At 49.9% G+C, this 19,638-nt stretch overlaps 1 protein-coding gene across 1 annotated transcript in view; it reads left to right on the top strand.

The window, feature by feature from the left end:
• The window catches only part of hsf2 (heat shock transcription factor 2), a 43,711-nt gene that overhangs the window by 1,687 nt on the left and 22,386 nt on the right, over nucleotides 1-19,638 (top strand). Inside the window, exon 3 of the mRNA XM_085997288.1 lies at nucleotides 19,477-19,604. Coding sequence (XP_085853414.1) covers nucleotides 19,477-19,604 — 128 coding nt within the window. The remainder of the gene's footprint in view (nucleotides 1-19,476; nucleotides 19,605-19,638) is intronic.

Raw genomic sequence — 19,638 nt, 5'->3', positions numbered from 1 at the left:
TGACATGGAACGGACCTGTGTAAGGCGGTTTGAACGGGTTTTTGCGAGCATCCTGCTGAATGAGCATGTATTCTGCGCTCTTAAGATCCACCGGGACATAGGAGCGCTGCAGGTCATGATGCGACGTAGGCACTGGGATGAAATTCCTAGCCGCTTCCTGGTGGCTGACGAGCTGCTGAGCTGGGGACCAGGGTTCCGTGTGAGGAGGAAGAAAATCGACAGGCATCTGAGTGGTTGGCCGTAAACCAGCTCTGCTGAAGAAGAATGCAGGTCGTCCTTAGGCGCCGTGCGAAGACCTAGCAGCACCCAAGGGAGCCTGTCCACCCAACTAGGCCCACGGAGACTAGCACGCAGTGCGGATTTAAGGGACCTGTGGAATCTTTCACAGACCGTTCGCCTGTGGATGGTAGGTGGTGGTACGATGAAGCTTGGTGCCCAAACCTTGAGCTACGGCGTTCCAAAGCTCAGAAGTAAATTGAGGCCCCCGGTTGGAGGAGATGTTAGCCGGTACCCCGAACCGAGCTACCCACGACGAGATGAAAGCTCTGGAGACGTCTGCCGCTGTGGTGGCAACCAAAGGAATTGCCTCTGGCCACCTGGTGCGGTCTACCACGGTGAGGAGGTGAGTGTACCCGCGAGAGGAAGGGAGAGGACCAACCAGGTCCATGTGCACATGGTCAAATCGACGCACCGGAAAAGTGGCGACTGGGGCCTTAACATGGCGTTGTATCTTGGACTTCTGGCAACTTACGCAGGTATTGGTCCAGTCACGGACGTCGAGATGCATGCCCTTCCAGACAAATTTCTTTGCCATGAGTCGTTGTGACGCTCTCCTGTCAGGGTGTGACAACCCGTGGATAGTGTCAAATTCTCCTGCGCCATTCGACTGGAACGATTGGACGTGGGACGCCCATCGAGATGTCACACAGGAGTGTGGTCCCTGCGGCCTGGAAACTGACATCAGCCACTTGTAAGCTGGAAGTATGCCTGCACTTCAGGGTCTGCCTTCTGTTCTTTTGCCAAGCCAACATAGTCGACTCCCAGGTGTACTGCGTGGAGCTGGGCGCGGGAGAGACAATCCGCCACCAGGTTGTCTTTGCCCGAGACATGTTGTATGTCGGTTGTAAATTCAGATATGTACGTAAGATGACGGTGTTGCCGTGCCGACCATGGTTCCGCTGTCTTGGCCATCGCAAAAGTAAGTGGCTTGTGGTCTACAAAAGCCGTGAATGGGCGTCCTTCCAGTAGGAAGCGAAAATGGCGGATGGCCAGAAACAATGCCAACAACTCCCTATCAAAAGTACTATACTTGCGTTCGTTCTTCCGCAATTGGCGGCTGAAGAAAGCCAGTGGTTGCCATGTGCCGTCGACCCACTGCTCCTGTACTGCCCCGATGGCATAATCAGATGCGTCGGTGGTAAGGGCAATGGTTGCGCACGGAAGGGGATGTGCCAACATGGTCGCAGCAGCCAAAGCGTTCTTAGTGTCGAAAGCCTGGTCCATCTGGGGTGTCCAATCGATCGGGTCTTTGCCCGATTTACCTCTTGAGGGCCTCGTACAAAGGTTGCATCAACAATGCCGCCTTGGGGACGAACCGATGATAAAAATTGACCGTTCCCAAAAATTCCTGGAGGGCCCTGACGGTCTGAGGAAGAGGGAACGAGGTGACTGCTTCCACCTTCGTGGCCAGCGGGACGGCGCCTTCTGAGGTGATTCTGTGTCCCAGGAAATCAATGCTGTGCAACCCAAACTGGCACTTGGCCGGGTTGATAAGGCCATGTTGGCTGAGACGAGAAAAAAGGGAAGTGCGTAATGTGTTCTTTCGTGCTGTTACTGGCAGTAAGGATGTCTAGGTAGATGAAGATGAACGGCAGATCGCGCAACACTGAATCCATGAGACGTTGGAAGGCTTGTGCTGCATTCTTCAGCCCAAACGGCATACGAAGGAACTCAAAAGAGCCTGAAAGGTGTGATGACGGCAGTTTTGGGGATGTCCTGAGGATGCACGGGCACTTGATAGCCTCGGACGAGGTCTACTTTGGAAAAGATGGAATTCCCTGCCAGATGGGCCGAAAAATCCTGAATGCGAGGAATTGGGTACTGATTCGGTGTGGTAGCCTCATTCAGGCGTCTGTAGTCGCCGCATGGTTGCCATCCACTGCCCGGCTTAGGAACAATGTGTAATGGCGAGGACCAAGGACTATTCGAACGTCGAATAATACCCAGGCGTTCCATTGTATGGAACTCCGCCTTGGCGGCCGCGAGTTTACCGGGTTCCAGCCTTCGAGCTCTCACATAAACGGGGGATCCTGTCGTGGTAATGTGGTGCGCTACACCGTGCCTCACGACTGAAGAAGAAAATGTGGGCCTGGTGAGCTCAGGGAACTCGCTGAGAAGACGAGAACTCATTTGGAGATGGGACTGCACAGGCAACTGACCAAGACATCGCGGTGCTTCGGTGGCAGGGGACCGAGTGAACAGTGGAGGCACTGATTAGCCGGCAGTGTCGGACGTTGACGAGAAACCAGTTTGTGCAGAAGAAATCTGCCCCCAGGATGGCCTGTGAGACTTTCGCCGTGATAAACTCCCAAACAAAACGTTGGCCGCCAAAACTCAACTGGACCCTACGCTTTCCGAATGTGCGAATGGCCGCACCATTGGCTGCCTCGAGGGGGGGACCTTGACCGCCGGATTGAAGATCGAGCTTCGACGCTGGTAGGATACTGCACTGGGAGCCAGTATCCCAGAGAAAACGTCGCCCTGACAGGGAGTCTGTAATGTATAGGAGTTTCCCTGTGGACCCGACAGCCATCGCAACTCTGGCGCATCCCTTAGGCCTTTATTGATCTTCTCAGAAACCACTGGTTTGAAGTAGGTTTTTTTTTTGGTGAGAAACTGCAGGGCGGACGGCAATTTCTGGCCTTCGCGCCGAAATGAGCGTGGTATGCACACCAGCCTGCAGGAGGAGTCTGATTCGCTCTTGTGGGGGATGGCCGCCTCGTGGCTGCACAAGATTGTTGTGAGACGGTGAATATTTTATCCGCTTCCGCGGCGAGTTCAGCACAATCCGTGATCTCGGATCACGGCCAAGGCCATCTGTACTGGCTCTGGTAGTTGACAGAGAAACAGCTCGCGGAACAGAAAACATTGCGATTCCGAGCCCAAAAGCGTGAGCATTTGGCTCATGAGCTCTGAGGGTTTTGAATCCCCGAGGCCGGGCATGGAGATAAGTCTGCGAGCGCGCTCCGACTTGGACAGACCGATAATCTGCAGTAAACTTGCTTTTAAAGCTTCGTACTTGCCATCGTTCGGTGGATTCTCGAGGAGGCTGATGACCCGCGAGGCCGTGGCGCTGTTGAGGGCGGAGACCACGTAGTAATAACGGGTTGAATCCGCTGCTACTCCCCGGATTGCAAATTGGGCTTCCGCCTGGAAAAACCACGCGGCCGGTTGTTGCTCCCAAAATTGCGGCAGTTTGAGGGTGACGGCGTTCGTGTCCATGATGTAACTTCAACGAAAATTGTTCGAAGAAATGGGGGTCACCAATGTAGGAACTGGGGTTCCTAGCCGAAGAATTGAGCTCGACTCAGAAAATCAAAAACAATAAAATTTAATGAACAAGCGAAGCTGTACAGGAAACAGTAGGATACAATGCAAATAGGTCTGGTCTGCTTGAAAGCCTCTCTGGAAACTGCTAGAAGGTTCCGAGCTCAACTGCCAGCAGGTTCCGAGCTCTGACGTCATCACGTTCTTCCTGCCGTTGAGAGATCACGTGACGGACGGCATGACATCATCACGCGGAGTACAGGAAAGAAGCCCTGGTACAGTTAACAGATACATTAAAGGTACAGCCCCCAGCTGTACTACATTGCTGTAAAAGGAATTATATACAATTGTCCGTAATCCTCTGGTGGTTCCACCACACAAGTTTAATATAACTTCACTGCTTTTGAATTCTGTTCCTCTAGAAATGAGCCCCAGTGCTTTATTTGCACTTTTATTATGGCTTTTTTAAACCTGTGTTGCTACTTTTAATGATTTGTGAATCTATACCCCTAGATCCCTTTGCACCTTTACCCCATTTACACACTCATTTTCCAAGGAGTAGGTCACCTCCTTATTCCTCCTACCAAAATGCACCACCTCCCACATCTATATTGAAATTCATTTGTCTTTTACATGTTTGTTTATGGTAGAATTCATTAAAAACTTTTAGTTCATCATTATTAAGCTCTAATAAAAAATTACTTGTCAGAAAGGACTGGGATATAAAAGAACTGAATAATGCATTAACACTTCAGAAACGTCACTCAGTTACATGGTTATGCATCGACAAACAATCCAAAAGCCCAAGGTGAGCTGAAAGAGGCATATCTATTCATGCAAATTGAAATAATTTTAAAGTTTTCAACGTATTAGCCCATCCCTCATGTCACTATAGCAATGGCCACACATGGCTTTCCTATGGCGCTGTCGTGCTGTACGTCTACATAAGTAATTAGAATATTAATCACAATGTAACCAGACAACCAACAAATAAATGCTTTAGTTCACTATTAAAAAGAATTGAACAAAAACAGGTATCTATATTTCCAATCTCAATCACTTCCATTACTAAACGTTGTCTTGAACCAGCACACCCCCCCCCCCCCCCCCCCCCCATGTAACATGTCAGAAATGCAGCACTTATTCACAAGTGCAGAAAAACAAACACACACACAATTTGCGTCACTGAATTAAAAACAAAAAGCAGGACAAGCTATGATTTAACAGAAATAAACATTCACCTTTCTTTCTGGACAGGAGAACCAATCAGACTAATTTGGAAATGTTTACTAATATGTTGACGTAAAGATGTTAACCTGGTTGAAACTTGTTTAGATGAGGGGAAAATTGATTTTTGTTTCTGTTTCTTCCAAAATCATATTTGAAATTTGGGGGAGGGGGGCGGTGTTAACACATTTTTTGTGAAAAGTTCATTAAAAATCTTTAAATTATTTCAAGTCTCATTGCAGCTTTGACAGAAGTTGCTCCAAGTTTCTCTTTACCTCTTCAACACTGTCATTAAACATAAAACAAAAAAAACACACATGCTAATTCCAAACTGAGCTCAAATAAGAAAGTGATTAAACTTCCTAAGAAGGCAGTGAGGTTATCTATCCCCAGCCTTGGCGATGAGTTGGGATCAGTTTTGGAGAAGTTGTTTCCTCTTTTTCTGCTGCCCTCCGTCTCTCAGACTGAGGTACAAACGGGCACAAACTTTTCCCCCCTCTCTCATAACATGATTTAAAGATTAGTGGTAGGCCAGAAGAATGGGAAAATTTTAGAAACCAGCAAAGGATGACTTAAGCTATTTTTTCCCTGTTTTTTATGAGAGTAAACTAGCAAGAAATATAAAAACTGACAGTAAGAGCGTCTACAAGTATATAAAAAGGAAGAGAGTAGTTAAAACAAACGTTGGTCCCTTAGAGGACGAGACTGGGGAAATGGGAAACCAGGAAATGGCAGAGGTATTGAACAAATATTTTGTATCTGTCTTCACAGTAGAGGACACTAAAAGCATTCCAATAATAGTAGAAAATCAAGGGGCAAAAGGGAGGGAGGAACTTAAAACGATCACTGGAGAAAAAGTGCTAGCACACTTATGGGCCTAAAGGCTGATTAGTCCCCTGGGCCTGATGGCCTGCATCCTAGGTTCTTAAAAGAAGTGGCTACAGAGATAGTGATTGCATTGGTTGTATTCTTCCAAAATTCCCTTGACTGGAAAAGTCCCTGCGGAGTGGAAAACCGCAAATGTAACGCCCTTATTCAAAAAAGGAGGGAGACAGAAAGCAGGAAACTATAGGCCAGTTAGCCTAACATCTGTCATTGGCAAAATGCTCGAATCCATTATTAAGGAAAGTAGTAGCAGGGCATTTAGAAAATCATAATGCAATCAACCAGAGTCAACATGGTTTTATGAAAGGGAAATCGTGTTTGATAAATCTATTAAGAGTTTTTGGAGGATATAACTAGCAGGATAGATAAAGGGGAACCAGTGGATGTAGTATAATTGGATTTTCAAAAGGCATTCGATAAGCTGCCACACAGAAGGTTGTTGCTCAAGATAAGAGCTCATGCGGTTGGGGGTAATATATTAGCATGGATAGAGGATTGGTTAAAGGGCAGAAAACAGAATAGGAATAAACGGGTCATTTTCAGGTTGGCAGGCTGTTACAAGAAAATGTAAAGTTATCCACTAGTAGGAAGAATAGAGAAGAAAAATATTATTTAAATGGAGAAAGACTACAGAATGCGGAGGTACAGAGGGATTTGGGTGTCCTCGTACATGAAACACAAAAAGTTAACATGCAGGTGCAGCGAGTAATTAGGAAGGCAAATGGGATGTTGGCCTTTATTTCAAGGGGGATGGAGTATAAAAGTAGGGATGTCTTGCTACAACTGTAGAGGGCACTGGTGAGACCACACCTAGTGTACTGTGTACAGTTTTGGGCCCCTTATTTAAAGAAGGGATATACTTGCATTGGAAGCAGTTCAGAGAAGGTTCACTAGGTTAATTCCTGGGATGGAAGGGTTGTTTTGAGGAAAGGTTCAGCAGATTGGTCCTATATTCATTGGAGTTTAGAAGAATGAGAGGTGATCTTCTTGAAACCTATAAGATTCTGAGGGAATTGGACAGGGTAGATGCTCGCTCTCCTCCCCAGTCTCTCACTTTCCCTCATTTTTTCCTCTTGACCCCCTCTCTTCCCCCTTCCCCCCCCCCCCCCACCCCCCCCCCGGGCCACTAACAGATCCCCTGACCTCAGCTGGGCCACGCTTTCTCGGCTTTGTGCAAAGTATTGCGCATGTGCGCCTCTGGTATCCCACGAGCCGGCGGTAGGCTGAAAGGGAAATAATCATGGTCCATGTCTCTGAAGCATACATGTACAGCAGGCACCTCAAAGCACTGGAGAGGTACCACCAACGCTGCCTCCACAAGATCCTGCAAATCCATTGGCAGGATAGGCGCACCAATGTCGGTGTTCTTACTCAGGCCAGCATCGAAGCTTTGACCACGCCCGATCAGCTCCGATGGGCGGGCCACATCGTTCGCATGCCCAATACGAGACTCCCAAAACAAGCGCTCTACTCGGAGCTCCGGCACAGCAAGAAAGCCCCAGGTGGGCAGAGGAAACGTTTCAAGGACACTCTCAAAGCCTCCTTGGAAAAGTGTAACATCCCCACCGACACCTGGGAATCCCTGACCCAATACCGCACAAAGTGGAGGCGAAGCATCCGGGAAGGCGCCGAACACTTCGAGTCTCTTCGCCGGGAGCAAGTGGAAGCCAAGCACAAACAGCGGAAGGAGCGCACGTCAACCCAAGCACCCCACCCACCTGCCCCTTCAACCACCGTCTGCCCCACCTGTGACAGAGACTGTAGGTCCCGCGTTGGACTAATCAGTCACCTGAGAACTCATTTTTAGTGTGGAAGCAGGTCCTCCTCGGTTCCGAGGGATTGCCTCAGAGAAGAAGAAGAATCAGAGCATGGGGGATTCTCCCACTGTCCCGCTCAAAGGTCAAGAGAGAAAACCAAACCCCTCCCGGCGTTACACAGCAACCTATCGACCATTGGAACACACTGCAATTGCAGCTGTTTCTGAGGTGAAGACTCAAACGAGTCTCTGGATTCCCGGGGCCATTGTGTATTGGGCCCCTCCCCCACTCTAGCTACTGGCCAGCTCTCTGCGCGGCATTTAATTGGAAGTGCGCGCGAGCTCTAGAATGTGTGCGCAAGTATGCACCTTGGAGCGAACAGTGGTGATGACACCTCTTTGTGGATGACACCCACCCTCTCATTTGTAACACTTAATCTGGTAAATCTTTCAGACATAAAGCTAGGAGATTAAGAAATCTACCTGTTGTGAAGATTTTCCTTGCTAATGTTATATCTCATTTATCTACTTATATCTATCTAGCTATCTATCTCGGTACATCTGTCTGTCTTGTCATTCTGTCTTGTCATTCCCTGTGCGTCTGTCGGGCTATGCGCTCGAAAGTTACAGGGCGTACCTACGCGCGCGTTACCTCCAAAGAAAGCTTACGCTTCCGAGACGGTTTTAAGCGTATTTACGTTTCGGCCGGGCTAAAATCGCGCCCGCGGTATCTGGAAAAACCTCATTATCCGCTCATTAGCGACAGAGTGACCTCGAGGTCGACCAATCGTACGGCGGCTTGCTGCCGCGTGCGGCCGGGCCCTCCTACGGTCGAGTGACGGGACGATTGACCAATCCTACGCTTTGGTCACCTGACGGCCGACCAATCGGTGCGTGTGTGGACGGGCCTTATCGTTCTGAACCGAGGTGAGTAGCCGCCATCTTGCTTCCATTCTTTTTCCTGCTTTCTGCGTCTTTCTTTCCAAATATACATTTCCAGCAAAATAAAATTCAATTTATTAAATTCTTTTAAAATAAATCACTCATTTGTAAATATTTTATCTCACCTGAACATTCTTTTTCCTACCTTTGCCCGTTTTTTTCTTAGGCCTGAAAGCCTGGGCCTTTCTTGCCCAGCCAGGCCCGAGCTAGGTAACTGGGCTGCTGCTAAGCTCCTCACCCCCCCCCCCCCCCCCCACCCCCCCGTGTCACGTTACCCAGGGCAACGGCGTCAGCCACGAGGGTCAGGGTGCGCGCGCAGCAGGAGCAGGTGAGACTCTGTTCCGCGCTCGGCTCGGGCGGGGGCGGGGGCGGGGCTCTCGAGAGTGCGGATCGGGTTACCCCGGCAACGGGAGTGCGGGCTGGCTGGGGCTTGGAGAGCGCGGCACTCGGCCGGGGGGGCGGGGCTCGGAGAGTGCGGCTCTCGGCCGGGGGGGGCGGGGCTCGGAGAGCGTGGCTCTCGGCCGGGGGGGCGGGGCTCGAGAGCTGGGCTCTCGGCGGGGCGGCGCGGCAGGGTTACCCCGGCAACCGGGCGTAGCCGTGCCTGTCTCTCAGCCTCAAGCCCTCCCTCCCTTCCCCTCCCTTTCCCCCCCGCCCTCCCTTTCCCCCCCGCCCTCCCTTTCCCCCCCGCCCTCCCTTTCCCCCCCCCGCCCTCCCTTTCCCCCCCCGCCCTCCCTTCCCCCCCCCCCCCGCCCTCCCTTCCCCCCCCCCGCCCTCCCCTTCCCCCCCCGCCCTCCCTTCTCCCCCCCTCCCCCCCCACCCGCGCTCTCTCTCAACCCCCCAGTCGCGTGCTCTCTCTCTACACCCCCCCCCCCGCCCCCCCCAGTCGCTCTCTCTCTCTCTCTCTCTCTCTCTCTCTCTCTCTCTCTTCCAACAACAACATGCCCTCGAAAAAGCCTCGGCACCGCCGGGCACTTCAGCTAGTCTATCTATAAACAGATCGTTCTGTCTCTCCTCACGTGTGCATCTGTCCGGCTATGCGCTCGAAAGTTATAGAGCGTACCTACGCGCGCGTTACCTCCAAAGAAAGCTTACGCTTCCAGGACGGTCGTAAGCGTATTTACTTTTCGGTCAGACGAAAATTGTTCGCGCCTTATGTAAAAAACCTTCAAAATTAAACTCATTATCTGCTACTTAGCATTGATTGACTGACGTCAAGGTTCGACCAATCCTGTGCCGTCACGATTGACCAATCCTACAGTACAGTCCCCTGATGGTTGGCCAATCGGTGTGTGTGTGTGGGCGGGACTAATCGTTTTCATCTCAGGGATGTGCCAGCCATTGTTTCACTGCTTCCAGCTCAAACTACTCTGTTCATCCAGCTTTGAAAAAGTTAGTATCGCTTTTAAATAAAAATAACATAAGATTTACCAAAAACTTTTTATAAGTACTTTCACTTTCATCTTTAAAGGTATTAAAAGGTAGAAATGTTGCCCGGCAGCAGATTGAGAGAGGGACACAGAGGCCCCAAAGCCTGGCACGCGATTTAAACCGCCCAGCCCAAAACAGCCCGTCTGTCTGTCTGGGCTTGGTCGAACCTTGCGTTACATCAAAAGAAAGCTTACGATTCCAGAACGGTCATAAGCGTATTTACGTTTCGGTTGGACAAAAATTGCGCCCGCGGTATCAAAAAAGTTCAAAATTCCGCTCATTAGCATAGAGTGACATTAAGGTCGACCAATCGTACGGTCGAGCGACCCGACGGTCGACCAATCACTGCGTGGCAGGGGCAGGTTCATCGCGCGAGCGTGCGGGCCCTCCTAGAGTCGAGTGACAAGACGATTGACCAATCCTACGCTTCGGTGACATGACGGTCGACCAATCGGTGCGTGTGAGGGCGGGCCTAATCGTTTTGAACCGAAGTGAGTGTCAGCCATCTTGATTCCATTCTTTTTCCCGCTTTCTGCGTGTTTCTTTTCAAACCTACATTTCCAGCAAAAAAAAGTTGCTTTTATTAAATTGTTTTAAAAAAAAACTTAATTTGTAAATATTTTCTCTAACCTGATGATTCTTTTTCCTACCTTTCCCCGTTTTTGTAAGGCCTCAGAACCTAGGCCTCAAAGCCTGGGCCTCTCCTGCCCCGCCACGCCCGAGCTAGGTAATTGTCCCGTGGCTTCTGGTAAGCTCCTCGCCACCCCCCCCCCCCCCCCGGTCACGTTACCCGGGGCAACAGCGTCGGCCACGAGGGTCACGGGACATACACGGTGCGCGCGCAGCAGGAGCAGCTGAGATGCGGCGTGTCTCTCTTCCCCGCTTGGCTGGGGCGGGGCTCGGAGAGCGGGAGTGCGGGGCGGCCGGGGCTGGGAGAGCGGGGCTCTCGGGAGTGTGGGGCGGCCGGGGCTGGGAGAGCGGGGCTCTCGGGAGTGTGGGGCGGGGCGGCGCGGCCGATACTCGGGAGGACGGGGGCTCGGAAGGGTGACCCCGGCGGTATGTTTGTCTGTCTGTCTATACACTCAAAAGTTATAGAGCGTACCTACATGTGCGTTACATCAAAAGAAAGCTTACGATTCCGGAACGGTCATAAGTGTATTTACTTTTTGGTCGGACAAAAATTGTGCCCACGGTATCCAAAAAACGTTCAAAATTCCACTCATTATCCGCTCATTAGCATCGAGTGACGTCAAGGTCGACGAATCGTACAGTCGAGCGACCTGACGGTCGACCAATTGCTGCGTCGCGGGGGCTGTTTCCTCGCGCGTGCGGGCGGGCCGTCCTAGAGTCGACTGACAGGACGATTGACCAATCCTACACTTCAGTGACCTGACGGTTGACCAATCGGTGCGTGTGTGGGCGGGCCTAATCATTCTGAACTGAAGTGAGTCAGCCATCTTGATTCTATTCTTTTTCCTGCTTTCTGCATGTTTCTTTTCAAATCTACATTTCCAGCAAAAAAAAAAGTTGCTTTTAAAACACATTTGTTTTTAAAAAAAAAAAAAAAGTTAATTAATTTGTACATCTTTTCTCTAACCTCTAATTTTCCTACCTTTCACCGTTTTTGCAGGCCTGGAAGCCTGGGCCTCTGTTGCCCAGCCACGCCCGAGCTAGGCACCGCCCCACCCGCTGGGCCCGCCCCGCGATCGCCGCCATCTTGGTAAAGACTGGCGGTGCAGGACAGGGCCGAGCGTAGCCATCGCCGCCATTTTGGTAAAGGCTGGCGGGGCGGGAGGGAGCATGGCGGGAGGTGAGTTGCGGTCACCGCGGGGCTCGGGCTCAGCTGATCGGGTGCTCATCAGGGGTCAGCTCGCAACACAACGACTGGAGGAGCGGCGGCTCTCCTTCCCCCCCCCCCCGCAACTCGGGTGGGGGGCCGGTGCTCGGGAGGCCGGTGCTCGGGAGGGGGGGGAAGGGTTACCCCGGCAACCGGGCCCAGTCCCCCCTCAAGCCGGCTCACGCCCGTTCCCGGGGCTTGGCTCCAGCGCAGGCCCGGCAGCAATCGGCGGTCTTGAAGCCTGGACTCGGGAGGGCATGGGGCGGGTCTTTGGGGGCGGGGGGGCTCGGGAGGGTGGGGCTCGGGCTGACCGGGGTGCTGCACTCGGCTGGGCCATGTCAGTGCGTGGGACGGCACGGAGCTCCGCGGAGCCATCGCCGGCAGAGGGTAGAGGGTCCGCTGGCTCCCCACCTCCCTTTCTCCTTTTCCCCCCCCCCCCCCCTTCCCCCAACCTTCCCTCCTCCTTCCCCCAACCTTCCCTCCCCCCATCCCCCTCCCCCTCCAACCCCCACTCCCCTTCCATCCACCCCCTTCCCCCCCCCCCCCCCGGTCGCGCTCTCTCTCTTCCCCCCCCCCCCCCCCCCCCCCCCCGGTCGCGTGCGCGCTCTCTCTCTCTCTTTCTTTCTTTCTTTCTTTCTTTCTCTTTCTTTCTTTCTCCCCCCCCCCCCCCCCCCCGGCGCGCGCTCTCGTCCCCCCCCCCGGTCGCGCGCTCTCTTTCCCCCCCCCCCCCCCCCCCCCCCCCCCCCGGTCGGGCAGGACCTGAGGCGCTTGGCCACGCACAGGGGCTCCGGGTCACCGTGGGCGGGCTCTCAGTACCCGGCGTTGCCGAGGGAACTGAAGAACCCTCTGCCATGGAACTGGGGCGGCGGCGGGCCTGAGCTGAGGTGAGTCGGGCCGGGCCTGAGGCGCGAGGCCGCGCACGGGGGCTCCGGGTCACCGCGGCTGGGCTCTGAGTCCAACCCCTACCCCGGGTGTCTTCCTCTCTCTATCTCCTTCCCTCACTCTCTCCTTCCCTCCCCTCTCTCCTTCCCCCCCTCTCTCCTTCCCCCTCTCTCTCCTTCCCCCTCTCTCTCCTTCCCCCTCTCTCTCCTTCCCCCTCTCTCTCCTTCCCCCTCTCTCTCCTTCCCCCTCTCTCTCCTTCCCCCTCTCTCTCCTTCCCCCTCTCTCTCCTTCCCCCTCTCTCTCCTTCCCCCTCTCTCTCCTTCCCCCTCTCTCTCCTTCCCCCTCTCTCTCCTTCCCCCTCTCTCTCCTTCCCCCTCTCTCTCCTTCCCCCCTCTCTCCTTCCCCCCTCTCTCCTTCCCCCCTCTCTCCTTCCCCCCTCTCTCCTTCCCCCCTCTCTCCTTCCCCCCTCTCTCCTTCCCCCCTCTCTCCTTCCCCCTCTCTCTCCTTCCCCCCCTCTCTCCTTCCCCCTCTCTCTCTCTCTCTCTCTCTCTCTCTCTCTCTCTCTCCTTCCCCCCCCCCCTCCTTCCCCCCTCTCTCTCTCTCCTTCCCCCCCTCTCTCCTTCCCCCCCTCTCTCCTTCCCCCTCTCTCTCCCCTTCCCTCCCTCTCCCCTTCCCTCCCTCTCCTCTCATTAATGTCAATGATAACATTGCAAAATTATAATTCTGCCTGCTACCTCCAAATTCACATAGAAGGAAAACTGTAAAACCTGGAGTACATGGCTACTGTCGATCCCCATTAACAAAAAACGAAGTTAAAGAACCACCTCCTGGGTGCTTAACAAGAGTTCTTCAATCCCAACAGTTTTATAAATATGGCAGAGGGTTCTTCAGTTCCCTCGGCAACGCCGGGTACTCCAGGCTAGTTTAAAATAAAGTGAATATGAATATTCCTGTTTCTTTTCTAATATCTGAATCAGTAGCTGAACCAAATACATTTTATGTATTCAGCTCTCAAGTGTTTGCAAACTGAGATTAAGATATTGAAAAGTGATCAACTTTAGAAGTAGAATAGATAACGTAGCAAGGTACTAAAAAGCTACAGAAGCCACGGTCTTACGTTTCCTGCACTTCTTGAAAGTGCCAGAAAGGAGGTAGTGTAATAAAAAAAATTTAAAAAGGGAGTTTGAGTTTTCAAAAGTGCTGTAACAGCAAGGGGAATAGGCACCTGCAGTATAATGTGGAAAGGAGCACAAATTATGAACAGTTGAAACCTTTGTGTATATGATGTACCTCGGGTGAGTTCAAGATGTAATCTGCAGTAAATGTAAATTTTTTAATAAAATAAGTGACTATAGCAATAGTAATGTTATCTAGTACAGTAAAATTTCAATTCATTTAAAGTTAATCCCACACCACTCCGTTCTGAATCTTGAGTCAGCAAAGGTGCCAGATGAAGCTGTGACATCTTGGGTGGGCGGGGGGGGGGGGGGAAGTTGGAATCTTATTGAATAGTTACCATGGATCTCTGAGGCCTGTCAGAGTGGGTATTCGAGGAGGTCTGCAAACAGGATACCTGGCCCTCGTTAGCAGAGATTACAGACCTGGCTGGGTATAATGGGAAGAAATTTGCGCGTGCCTTTCATTGGAGAGCAAATGCCCTCAGCAAAAAAAAATGTTTCTCTCGGAATTCCACAGAAACATGCATTATTTGGTTCATTTTAGATAGTTACTCAATCCAGAATGAGTGTAGGCTATAACCCTACTTTTAACACTTGTAGGGATTTCCCAAGACCTTTAAAACCTGAATAACATTGTTGATCTAAGGCTAAATTTGCATGTTGAAAGATATGTTACACTTGATAAAATGAGTAAAGTTCAGGCTGATTTTTGCTACATTGGGTGAATGGTCCAGTGTGGCAGATGTCCTTCAGTGTGGAGAAATGCAGTGATGTATTTGGGCCAGGGTAATTCCAAGCCTATATATACCATGCATGATTGATTCCCTGCTAACACAGAGGGTGCATGATTGATTCCCTGCTAACAGAGAGGGTGCATGATTGATTCCCTGCTAACAGAGAGGGTGCATGATTGATTCCCTGCTAACACAGAGGGTGGATGAGGGCAGTGTAGTTGATGTGTATATGGAATTTCAAAAGACGTTTGATAATAAAGTACCATATGTCGGGCTTGTTAGCAAAATTGAAGCGGCAGTAGCAGCATGGATACAAAATTGGCTAAGGGATCGAAAACAGAGTTGTGGCTGTTTTTCAGGCTGGAGGGAGGTATACGGCGGAGTTCCCCAAGGTTCAGTACTGGGTCTGTAAATGTTTAAAATAATGAAGGGCCTAGATTCTTTTTGGGTGGATAGGTTATTTGCACTAGATAGGAAGGAGAGGACTAGAGGGCATCAGTACAAAAAGAGAGTTCAGTTAAATGTTGGGAAAATAGCTCTTTTTTTAGTGTATCGTCGACCTCCGGAATGGATTGTCAGAACATACAATAGATATAGATTCACTACAGCCTTTCAAGCTGGGTGAGTTGAAGACAGCGATATATTTTACTCCTATTTTGGGGTTTGTGCTGGCCAAGGAAAAGCAGAGGTCCGTTTTGAGTACTCAGCCTGAAATTGATAGATCCTCTTTTTTGTTTGTGTCGGCTTCATGTGCTCAAAACTGGGCATCCACAAGGCACTGTGGGCCACCAGCACCAACTGGACACAAGGCTACAGGACTTGACGACCTCATAGAATCATTGAATGATCCAGCACAGAAGGAGGCCTGTTGTGCCTGTACCAGCTCTTTGGTAGAGCTCTCGATTTAATCCCAGTCCCTTGCCCTGTAAATTTTTTCCCTTCAAGTATTTATCCAATTCTCTTTTGAATGTTAATATTGGTGCAGTAATTCCGGTCCCAACGCGTGAGTAGGGACGGTGTACTCACGCGTGGGCCCGTTGGAAGTGCCGGATTCCAGCATGCGCGGGAAACCGGCATTTCCTCTCCATCGAACTAAGGGGTTAAGAGGTCCAACGCGTGCGCGCAGCACTCTGTGCGCACGCGTTGAACGTCCTTCGTTTAGACAGGTTTGCGCGTGTGCAAGGGACTGAACTTTTTGGAAATGAAAAAAGGAGGCGTAAGCAGTGGATTCTTGAAGGTAAGTGGTCTAATATTTAAAATTATTACATTTTTTCCACAGCTTCATTGTTTTTAAGGACTTTACAGTAAGGTAAGTTTATTTTTAGACCCGAATTCGTGAAAAAAAAATGTTCTCAATTTTATTAATTGTTTTAAATAGTTTTTTAAAGTTATTTATAGTTTATTTAATTATTGGGATGTTTTTTAAAATTTTAATTAAAGTTAAAGTAGTCTTTTGGGCGCCCGTACTTTTCATGAGTTTGACAGTCTTTAACTATCAAACTCATGAATCAGTTTCCCCTCCCCTGATTGGCTGCAGAATGCTCACCTGATCCCAGTCGGCACATCGCACTAAGTACGCCACTGGATCAGGTAAGCAGATCGCGCCGACATCTGAACCGGGCCAGTGACAGGAAATGCAAGCAGGCCCGGGCTTCAGATGTCAGCGCGCAGGGTGAGTGCGGATCGGGGGCTTGCACGCGCGGCAAGCACCCGATCCTAATTTCTGGCCCATTGAATCTGTTTTTACCACCCTTTCAGGCAATGCATTCCAAATCAAAACAACTCGCATGTTTAAGAAAAAGAGTTTCATCGTGTCGCCTCTGGTTCTTTTGCCAATCACCTTAAATCTGTGTCCTCTGGTTACCGACCCTTCTGCCAATGGGAACAGTTTCTCCTTGTTTACTGTATCAAAACCATTCATGATTTTGAACACCGCTATCAAATCTCCTCTTAACCTTCTCTGCTTTAAGGAGAGAACAATCCCAGCTTCTTCAGTGTCTCCACATAACAGAAGTCCCTCGTCCCTGGTACCATTCTAGTAAATTTCTTCTGCACCCTCTCCAAGGCCTTGATATCCTTCCTAAAGTGTGGTTCCCACAATACTTCAGCTATTATGCTGAAGCCTTGTGCTCCAGAACTAGCTGCGCCTCCAGCCAAGCTGTACAAGCTACAACATTGGCATCTACTTGACAATGTGGAAAATTCCCCAGGTCCATAAAAGGCAGGACAAATCCAATCCAGTCAGTTACCTCCCTATCTGCCTTCTCACAATCATCAGAGAAGTGATGGAAGGAGTCATCAACAGCACTATCAAGCGGCACTTACTCACCAATACTTAGTTTAGGTTCCGTTGGGACCACTTAGCCCCAGCCTTGGTCCAAACATGGACACAAGCTGAATTCCAGAGGTGAGAGTGACTGCCCTTGATAGCAAAGAGTCTTGGTGAAACTGGTCAATTAAAATAGGGGGAAAACTCTCCAAAGGCTGGAGTCATACCTGACACAATGACAGATGGATGTGGCTTTTGGAGGCCAATCATCTCGGTCCCAGGGCATCACTGCAGGAGTTCATCAGGGAAGCATCCTAGACCCAACTATCTTCACTGCTTCATCAATGACTTCTCCATCATAAGGTCAGAAGTGGGGGTGTTTGCTGCCGAATGCACCATTAGCAATTCCTCAGATAATGAAGCAACCCACACCTGCATTGCATACAACACCTGGACAACTGTAGGGGGTTTTGGTTTGGGGTTTGTGTCTGGCCAGTCAGGTGTATCTGAGCTGCTCCAGACCCATGCGGTTCGAATCGCTTCTCCTCTGGTTCTGACCACCGGACTTATTACGAGCAGCGATATAAACAAAACGAGACCAGTGGTTTGGTGCAAAGAAAACCAATGTTTATTAAAAATAGAGAAAAATAAACACTATACAGAGAAAATCACTATGTAGGTAACACAATTACACTTAGCAGGGGAGGAGAAACGGACACATCGAGGGAAATGACAATTTTAGCAATCCCCTTAACTCCCACCCTTTACACCTATCTAAGTTGTCTTGCGATGGGCCAGAAAGTTTATGCTCACCAGTCTCGGATGTTAGAACGCCTGCTCCGTGCCACGTTGCCTGCCGATGTCTTTAGGGTTTTCACCGCCCAGAGCAGAGATACCCCAGTGATTCAAAGGTAACTGTCGGTATCCTGCTTCCCTGGACGGGCTCTTCGTCGTCGATCTTCTTGATGGTAAGGCAGGGCACTGGAGTCCAGGAGAGAGAGAGAGAGAGAGATGTGGCTTCCCGAGGGACTAGTTATACCCCTTTCTGGGAGCCCTTATCACCTGTCAGATCAGCTTGTTTCTTTGTCTGACCTGGACGTGTTGAAGATGATACAAAGGAAACCGATCTGGGCCCATCGACCTTGATTGCCTGTTAATCGGGTTTTAAACGTCTCAAGTGTTCCCCTTTGTCTAACTGGTCTTGTGATGGGGCCATTCCAGTTTGAATGCCCCGTTGATCGTTTTCAAACCGTGTTGATGTCAGCTAACGAAGGTCTGAATGCAGCTATTACACGTTGATTGTCTGTGCAGACGGCCTTGATGGGTTTTAATCAGAGGCCCGAATGCCACTGGTTTGCTTCTCGTGCATAAATGCAGAAGGCCTGTCTGCCTTCTAATTTCTGGAACATTCCTTCTTTGTCAGCCCAAACCTGAACTTTCCAGGCCTTGGCCACGAGGTTGACCGCAGCCATCTTGTTGAGCCCTGGATTTTAAACTCAGTCCAGCCAGGGCTTCTTCAATAAGCCATAAGTAAATCTTCAGGGGAGACATGAAATTTGCGAATCCTTTCACAACATCTAGGCTTGGGCTTATAAGTGGCAAATAACATTCGTCCCACGCAAGTGCCAGGCAATGACAATCTCCAACGAGAGAGACTAACCACCTTCCCCTGGCATTCAAAGGCATTAGCATTGGTGGGTCCCCTACCATCAACATCCTGAGAGTCACCATTAACCCAAAACTCAACTGGATCAGCTACATAAATGGCGTGACTACTAAAGCGCAGGTCAGAGGCTGGTATTCTGCAGCGAGTGACTCACCTCCTGACTTCAAACTTTCCACCACCTAGAAGGCAAAAGTCAAGAGTGTGATGGAATTCTCGCGACCTACCTGGATGAGTGCAGCTGCAACAATTCTCAAGACGCTCGACACCATCTAGGACAATGGAGTCTGCTTGATTGGCACTTCATCCACTAACCTAAACCACCACCCCTCCACCACCAGTGTACCAAGACTGCAGTGTGTACTATCTACAAGATGCATTGCAGCAACTTGCCAAACCCACGACCTTCACCACCTAAAAGGACAAGGGCAGCAAGTGCATGGGAACATCACCTCCAAGTTTCCCTTCAAATCACACACCATCCTGACTTGGACATATATCACTGTTCCTTCATTGTCGCCGGGTCAAAATCCTGGAACTCAGTACCTAGCAGCATTGTGGGAGCTCCTTCACCACAAGGACTGCAGCGGGTCAAGAAGGCGACAGTAAATGTCAGTCTTGCCAGTGGCACCCACAGCCGAAGAATGAAGATTTAAAAAAAACTTAATGAATGAATGTTCTGAGTTTTCGCTTAAAGTATACAATTTATGTAGATTTGTAAATATATAACTGCACGTGTTCGATGTTTGACAAGTTTTCCAAAATATCATTCATGGCTATGAAATATGTTTGTTCTTAATTTTGGGATGACTCAAGTAGCAAGTAAGCTTATTTGAATCAACGATTCTGAGCTAGTTCTAATAGATCATTAGACCTGTTGTCATGATTCTATAGCCGTACTATGGAAAAAGTTTTACTTAATCTTCGTGATCTGAATGTGAATTTTGGATCAGTAACCTTTGGCTTTACCCCTTCTATCAATTTATATCTTTTGTATTAATTTATAATCATTTTTGTCATATTTATCATTTACTGTTGCACTGAGTCTCTAGGTATCTGGAACAAAATAACTTACTAAAGCTTTGAGGAAAACTATCTAAAGATGAAGTAACCTGTAATTGCATTACAGATGGCTTTCGTAAAGTACTGAATGTTGATGCAGGTATAGTTAAACAAGAACGTGATGGGCCTGTAGAATTTCAACATCCTTATTTCAAGCAAGGGCAAGATGAGTTACTGGAAAACATAAAGCGGAAGGTGAGTCCCATCACTTTCAATGTACTGCAGAAAA

This window comes from Somniosus microcephalus, chromosome 9, assembly GCF_052327205.1.
Source record: "Somniosus microcephalus isolate GS21.2 chromosome 9, FLI_Smic_1.0, whole genome shotgun sequence".
Classification (NCBI taxonomy): Eukaryota; Metazoa; Chordata; class Chondrichthyes; order Squaliformes; family Somniosidae; genus Somniosus; species Somniosus microcephalus.
Note: the sequence above shows the minus strand (reverse complement) of the source record. Positions and strands in the feature narration are given on the sequence as shown.